Source organism: Cynoglossus semilaevis, chromosome 19 (genome assembly GCF_000523025.1).
Source record: "Cynoglossus semilaevis isolate Cse_v1.0 chromosome 19, Cse_v1.0, whole genome shotgun sequence".
Lineage (NCBI taxonomy): Eukaryota > Metazoa > Chordata > Actinopteri > Pleuronectiformes > Cynoglossidae > Cynoglossus > Cynoglossus semilaevis.
Genome location: NC_024325.1, coordinates 3,995,191 through 4,003,178, shown reverse-complemented (window position 1 = coordinate 4,003,178; position 7,988 = coordinate 3,995,191). Strand labels below are relative to the sequence as shown.

The window sequence follows — 7,988 nt, the reverse complement described above, 5'->3', positions numbered from 1 at the left end:
TATATATGTATATATATTTTTTTTTTTTTTCTTGATCTACCTATTGGGCGACCCATTGTAAACAGAAAGACTAACATTTCACATTTTTAATTTTAAAAATATATTTTAGACTGTTGCAATATCATTTTGAATTCAACTCATTTTGTACAAAAAAAAAAAAATTTTAGACTGTTGCAACATCATTTTGAATTCAACTCATTTTGTACTGCTAATGAATGATTTTATTCAGAATTCAAAATATTTTGTCATCTCAATAATGCTTCTCACCGTGGCCTGCTATTACAGTCTCTCCTTCCATGCAGTCATCATCACTTAGACATCTTCCGTTCGGTACCTTGAAACTCTGAAGAAGAATAAAAGCTGCTGGATATGAAAATAAAATTCTGTGGGCATTAAATCTAACTGACACAACAGTTAATAAACTAAAGTTCAAAAAAACGTCATAAATAAAATAATAAGGATGTTGAGATTCCTCACCTCAGCACAATACCTCAGTCTCTGGTTGGGTGTTTCTATGTAATTTGTTACTATGAAAAACACTTGCTCGCCCTGCAAAATCCAATAAGACAGGAAGGTCGAGATGTAAAGGTTAATCAAATAATACCCCCCCAACGTATCCAATACTATTAAGTCAGTTTTGTCAAACCCTAAAGCTAATGAGATCTACAAAGACAGGCAGTCAATGGTCCCATGATTTTAGACTCACATTTGGTGGAATGACATAATCTTCTGCACTCCAAACGTGAAGACCCGTCTGAGAGCTGTTGGTCAGCGCAACCCCCTTAAGCTTGGTGATGACTGAGCTCTGAATGGCTTCTTCTTTCTCCTGGTAGCCTTTCTTCACCACAAACACCCATCTGAAACATCCATCAAAAATCAGATGTCGGTGATATGTTATGAGGACTATGACTGTGGCAACTGATAAAGTGATAAAGCTCCAATTACTTTGTGTTTTAAGTACAATTAATAAATGAACTATTATCAACAAAAACACACATTTGTGAAGGTATTATTCATTGAATTCACTACACATACAGTATTTTCATTTGTAGAGCCATATCTGAAGTTTCATGGAACCATTAACATAGCCAAAACAAACAAAGTACCTTAAACTAAATTAGAAACTAACCTGGTCGCAATTGTCATCTTTATCCTAATTACAGCCAAGGGAATTAAGTTCTGTTTTATTAGAGCTGACCAACGCTGCTGAGAACGACTAAATTGGCAAAATATTTTTCAATAAAGTTACAAAAACCCATCTTAACATATGACATGTTTCAAAGATTATTTACGAATGCCCGTTGTTATGTTATTCGTCTTGAGAATGCACAGCAACAGTAGTTTATTTAATCTCAGGGCAATAGTGTTGATACAGTTTTATTAATGTGTCATACGTTTTATTTTATTTTTTTCTCTATTAAGCCAGATTGTATGAACGTAAGCAGCTCTCCTTTTTCACAGCCTCCTTGCATTTGCTTGTAAAGGTGTCAGTTTACAGGATAGCAACATAATAAGGTCAAATTGGTAGGCAGTTGTATCCCTCAATGAAATGTCCCACTTTTGGGATTCTGTCATTTTTCACCATGCCTCTTATGTACTTCAAAGTGACATCATAAAAATGAACGGTGTAGTAATGTCACCGATTGTGTTTACAGGATTACAACGCACACAATTATACACTCACCAACACGAACCTTGAGTTGACAACACAACATGCTCATTTTACATAAAATTTGCTTTGTTCCAAAAGTGAAAATAACATCGAACTGTGAGTTCACCATACTAAAGTAAACCAATGTTCGACCTTCTTGGACAAGCCTAACTATTTTTAACCTGTGTGTCACTCCCTACTGTGTGCCATGCTCATGTCAGGGGGGCATGCAGTGCAGCTCACCCTATAATGTATCCCAGAACGGCCAGCTGATAGAGTCGAAACAATATTCCTATTCTCCTGTTCTCTGCGATGACATACTTCTCCGTCTTGTAGTTAAGCAGAGAAAGGAAGAAGAGCCCCCAGCCTGCCATTCCTCCCGCTCTTCAGTGTGTAGCCTAATGAGCAAGAGAGAAGCACTGGACTCCCAGCTGATACTTCCAGCTGGCTCGCTTGTCATGCACCAACCAATCCAAATGAGAAAGGGGCAGTGGAACAAGGCAGTTAAAAGCTGACTTGGAGCAGTTGTCCAACACGATTCTTCTCCAAAATAAATCATTCTTGTGCACAGAGTTTGATCTTGGATTTTTCTCCAAAAGAAATCATTCTTGTGCACAGAGTTTGATCTGAGGCTATTAATCTTAGTTAACGCTCAATGATTTTCTTAAATTACTCCTAATCACATAAAATATTTAAGGACAAAACTTGAGGCGATCTACCAACACCTTACTGAATGCCGCAGGTTAAAATCTCATTTACAGCAGACAGGATTATAGACATTTGATCCAAAACTTCTGCCTGCAAAAGTTTAGTTTAGGCAAAATAATAAAGAGAAAAACATGAAAAATAAGGAAAAGTACTATCCATTGCTATGTAAAAAAAAGATTTTTTTTTTTTATTATCTGTTGTTGTTTGTCTCTATTTATTGCATTTAACTCTGTCTTGTATTGTATTTAGTGGTTCTGCCGGTTCCGCTGACAGACCTTCATGCTCCTTTGCTATTGACATCTGGTTGGAACTCTCAACTATATACTGTATACAATTTTTAATTCTTTCCACTCACATCCAGAACACATTGTTTCACACAGTAAATAGTGGGTTCGGCCCCCCTGAGGGGGCGCGGTGAGGTGCTGGGGGGGGGACATGAGGGGCTTCCCATGGGAAATGGCACGCTGGAACTAAAGGTACCCTGCTGTAATACATGAACGATAAAAAGCCTCCAGTCACTAGGTGGCAGCAACGCATAAAGTGGTTTGTACAGATACAAATACAAAAACACATGTTATTATTGTACATGTGTGACAGGCGTGTCCTCAAGTTACAGAAAATAATAAAGAACCACTGGCTTCACATTGGTCCTACTGTATAGATGTAATTATAATAACCCTGGCATCTTCACATGCAGCTGTTTATTAATGTAATGACCACAGTATTAAGTCTTGAGTCTGCTTCTTCATTAGTGTCATAGCAGTGTCTAGATGTGACAGAAACACTTCACAACTTTGCATAAAGAGCTAGAATTTCAGTAAAAAATTAACTTTAATCTGTCACTATCATGTTGTCATTTTACTGCTTAGGAAAGATTAAAGTGTAGTAAGTAGTACAATTTATATTTTTTAAGTAAAATTTATATATTTTTTCTTTATAGGTCCAAAACCAAAATACTTTAATTTGAATTCAACATAACTTTTTTTTGCATTTATTTCATGGACATATATGGTCAACCAAAAATAGTCAATTTCTTGACAGGGAAAATGTTGTTGTAAAATATTGAAACACCTACAAAGAACCTCAACTTTAGCTACCAATATATACATTACTCCTATACTACATATAGGAGTAATGGAGGAACAGCAAAACAGTAACCTAAAGAAGGGTGACCCCTAAACGTCGCTAATATAAATTAAGCCAGAAAGGATGCCATACATGACTTTCATCAGCTGCTTCTTTATAACCTATAAAGATGATATTTATAATTGTATAGTTTAAGTGTTTCAACAGAAAGAAGAAAAACACCATTGTATTTGAGCTCTCATTTTTTTATTACATCCTGTCAGATAAATCATGGATTGCAGGTTATGGAATAATTTATTGCCCTCCCCTCAGACGCAGGACAAGATGGAGGGTGGACTCTTTCTGGATGTTGTAGTCAGAAAGGGAGCGGCCATCTTCCAGCTGCTTGCCAGCAAAGATCAGCCTCTGCTGATCAGGGGGAATGCCTTCCTTGTCCTGGATTTTGGCCTTTACATTCTCAATGGTGTCACTGGGCTCTACTTCAAGGGTAATGGTCTTGCCAGTGAGGGTTTTGACGAAGATCTGCATGCCACCCCTAAGACGCAGGACAAGATGGAGGGTGGACTCTTTCTGGATGTTGTAGTCAGAGAGGGTGCGGCCATCTTCCAGCTGCTTGCCAGCAAAGATCAGCCTCTGCTGATCAGGGGGAATGCCCTCCTTGTCCTGGATCTTTGCCTTTACATTCTCAATGGTGTCACTGGGCTCTACTTCAAGGGTAATGGTCTTGCCAGTGAGGGTTTTGACAAAGATCTGCATGCCACCCCTAAGACGCAGGACAAGATGAAGCGTAGATTCTTTTTGGATGTTGTAGTCGGACAGAGTACGACCATCTTCCAGCTGCTTTCCAGCAAAGATCAGCCTCTGCTGATCAGGGGGAATGCCTTCCTTGTCCTGGATTTTAGCCTTTACATTTTCAATGGTGTCACTGGGCTCTACTTCAAGGGTAATGGTCTTGCCAGTGAGTGAGGGTCTTCACAAAAATCTGCATGACTGCACCTATGAGGAAAAAAAGTAGGAATTTCTGATATATTTAAATTTACAAAGGGGTTAATCACAAATCACTGACAGGAAAGACAATTCTGAAAAACAATGGCCTTATACTGGCACATAATGCAGGTTTGTGGGTTGTTGTTTTTTTTTTCAAAACCGTATTGTTACTGTAGGTTGTGTGTTAACAAAAGGGAGAACAGTGAAATGGTGAGGTTACAAGGAGCGTGTCAGGAGTGATCTGTGATAGAAGAGTGTCAGCTAAGGTGAAGGGAAAGGTTTACAGGACAGTGGTGAGACCAGCCATCATATATGGTTTAGAGATACCAGCAATAGGCAGAAGACAGGTGCCTGAGCTGGAGGTGGCAGAGTTAAAGATGCTAAGATTCTCTTTTAGGAGTGACAAGGATCAGGAATGAGGTCATTAGAGGGACAACACAGACAGGAAGGTTTGGAGAAAAAGCTGTGGGACTTTTGATACATTGGTAGAAGAATGCTAGAGATGGAGCTACCAGGCAGGAGACAAAGAGGAAGGCCAAATAGGAGATTTATGGATGCAGTGAAGGAGGACATGCAGATACTATGAGTCAGAGTAGAAGATGCAGAGAACAGGGAGAGATGGAAAACGGTGATTAGCTGTGGCAATCCCTGAAAAAGGGACAAGCCGAAAGGAAAAGAAGATTGTTGCTTTATGTCACTACACACGCATCGTCTTTTGGATATCACCTTTCGTTTAAAGTGATATTTCACCCAGTATACGCCGTCGTGTACAACAATATTAAGAAATAAAGCGTCAAAACTAGTAGCTAACATAGACGTACTGACAAAATATCCAAGAGTCGAGAACCTGCGCCATTTTAAAAAGGCTATTGTTGTTTGCGTTCTATTAGTTCAGCTGACGGCACCAGATAATGGACGACAGGGCTAGAAATAACGACCTATATATACTAGCTAACGTGGAGGATATGTTCCTCATATCATGACAAATAAAATTAATTAAAGCTTCGATAGCGTCCACAGTAAATATCACAATTTTTTTTTACAGATTTTACAGTAACTGCACAACATAATATATCAACAAAACAGGTTATGTAACGCGTAAACACAAGTTTATACGTATAACATTCAATGTTATAATATAGAATGCTAAAGAATTGCGTTACTTACTGTTAGTTTTGTTGATAAAATATCGTTCCGTACACAATGAACACCTCAACTGAAGGATTCGCTAGGGCTGGATAATTTATAGTGGAAATACGTCATCAACCGACACTCTTCCGCGTTGGAAAATAGTTCCTGAATCTATGACAAGCCGCTTTAACATTAAAACGCTAAGCGGAATATGTATTGCAGATATCTTTAATATATCTCAGTTTTGCCTAGTCAGAAAGAACATTTCGGATATCTATATGACAATAGAGAAGCATATAGAGATACAGGAAGTTTAATTTACTGTATATAGGATTTTAAAAGTTTCAACTTGGATTTCGCACATATAATATTGTACAGATATTTCAGTGTAACAGATCAACTTACATATTTTATATCCTATCGTATTCTAAACATTTAAAATCCTATTTTATATTTATTATAATAATAAAGTCACTACTCCTCAAAATTAGAAAGAACGTTGCGCAAAATATTTGTATTTTCCCATCATTTTAAAGGCAATAAAGACTAATTCTTTTTAAAAAGATTAATTATATTTTTCTATTTATGAATCGGAATCCGTGTATGATTCGTCATTTTATGGCTCGCCATACAAATTCAGTGGGTAAAATTTGTGACAAAAAAAACCCAGTAATATCATACTCATTCTACTAAAGGTAATTTAAAACACATTAAAGTTAACTGTGTCATATTCTTTATGAAAAAAAAAAACAGTAATATCATACTCATTCTACTAAATGTAATTTAAAACACATTAAAGTTAACTGCACTATGCAGTAAATTCCTTTCTGTGACCATTGTTATGATTGTACTGCCAACTTCAGTAACAGTAAGTACTAATGGAATTGCAGTATGAATTTTAAAGTTTTAATAAAATTAATGGGTTGTAAAAATTGCAAAACCCCTTTTTAGAATAAAAGTAAGATACTCAAACACAGAACTTTTGTGAGGTTTCATTAAAAAAATAGAGTGGGGGAAAGTGCAAGTGAAAATTTAACATTTTGTGAGGCTGTCTGGTTAAGAACATTTTAAACAACTTTCAAATAAGTTGCCTTGAAAAAACCTGCCTATTTTCACGAATTTCTGAAGCATCGTCAGAAATGTTGGTGTTTTCAAAGAGTTATTAACTTTACATCTTCCCAGATTTTACAGTACACTAACAGTATGTGTCACTTGCCCCCTTGTACTTTTACATTATTAAGACTGGTTTTATGGTCTCTCCTGCAAGTCAAAAATGTCTTAATCTGCAATTTTGCAACTCATTGCTCTTACTTTTATTCTCTTTTCTTTGTTTTTACCATGTGGATCTGTAAACTTCTTGATAATATTGCTAACTATTTTCTGACACATTTAATGTTAATTAAATTGTATATTGTGGACTGTATGAGGCAGTCAGATGATACTGTAGCATTAGTGACCCTAATCATATGCAGTCCTTTCTATGCCTTTAAGATTGTTTGCCTTAATACGTTTTTCTTTTTCAATATAGTAAAGCCATAAAATTCAGTCTCTTAATAAAACAATAAATTACATTTTAAATACAGTATTAAATTAATATAGCGCATCGCTGACCTAGTAAAAGCTTAAACCCTGACAAGGTTGCTGTTAACATAATTACAGGGAGATGGCGACACTTCCTCATGAATGAACACGTTCACCCTTTGTGTGCCTGCTGATGACTTTTTATTAAACTTAGCCCACTTATGTACAAATCTTTGTTGAATGTTTGCCCATGGGAATAATTTGTATTTTATCAATAGAGATGTGCATTGAAGTGCTTAAATTATGTAATATTTCACTCTTCAGTGGGCAAAAACAGTTAAGTCTCTATGATGTGGTTTTATTTAAAATATATATTTTTAAATGTCTTATACAATACTTTATCATGCATGCAGTTAACCATACAACTTATGTTGTGGTACATTATAAAATGTCTTGCCCAAGTCTTTAATCTTTTAAATGTCACCAAGTCAAACACAAAAATCAAGAGGAGAAAAAAAAAAAACCAAAACCAAAAAACATTTTAAATGTCACCAAACACAAAAATCAAGAGGAGAAGGGAAAAAAAAAAAAACAAAAAAAACAGCTGAAGATCAGTTTTAAGCCTTTATTATAGTTTTGTGCAAATATTTGGTCTTGAGGTTAGAACACCACCATGTAATTTAAGTTTAATAATGTAATATCATGTAGGTCAAACAACACATGATGAAAATGTTTAAGAACATGGAATCACTAAGCAGTTTACTGTCCACCCCTAAGACGCAGGACAAGATGAAGTGTAGATTCTTTTTGGATGTTGTAGTCGGAGAGAGTACGACCGTCTTCCAGCTGTTTGCCAGCAAAGATCAGCCTCTGCTGATCAGGGGGAATGCCTTCCTTGTCCTGG

At 36.4% G+C, this 7,988-nt stretch overlaps 2 protein-coding genes across 2 annotated transcripts in view; both read right to left on the bottom strand.

Annotated features, from left to right (window-relative positions):
* p2rx5 (purinergic receptor P2X, ligand-gated ion channel, 5) overlaps positions 1–2,195 on the bottom strand; it is a 9,587-nt gene extending 7,392 nt beyond the window's left edge. Inside the window, exons 1-4 of the mRNA XM_008332366.3 lie at positions 1,895–2,195; positions 707–857; positions 478–549; positions 268–343 (exon numbers count right to left, since the gene is read on the bottom strand). Coding sequence (XP_008330588.1) covers positions 268–343; positions 478–549; positions 707–857; positions 1,895–2,025 — 430 coding nt within the window. The 5' untranslated portion in view covers positions 2,026–2,195. The remainder of the gene's footprint in view (positions 1–267; positions 344–477; positions 550–706; positions 858–1,894) is intronic.
* A 1,496-nt stretch (positions 2,196–3,691) lies between these two features.
* ubb (ubiquitin B) overlaps positions 3,692–7,988 on the bottom strand; it is a 6,955-nt gene continuing 2,658 nt past the window's right edge. The window contains 2 exon segments of the mRNA XM_025065426.1: positions 3,692–4,427; positions 7,848–7,974. Of these exon segments, the coding sequence (XP_024921194.1) occupies positions 3,740–4,427; positions 7,848–7,974 (815 nt within the window). The 3' untranslated portion in view covers positions 3,692–3,739.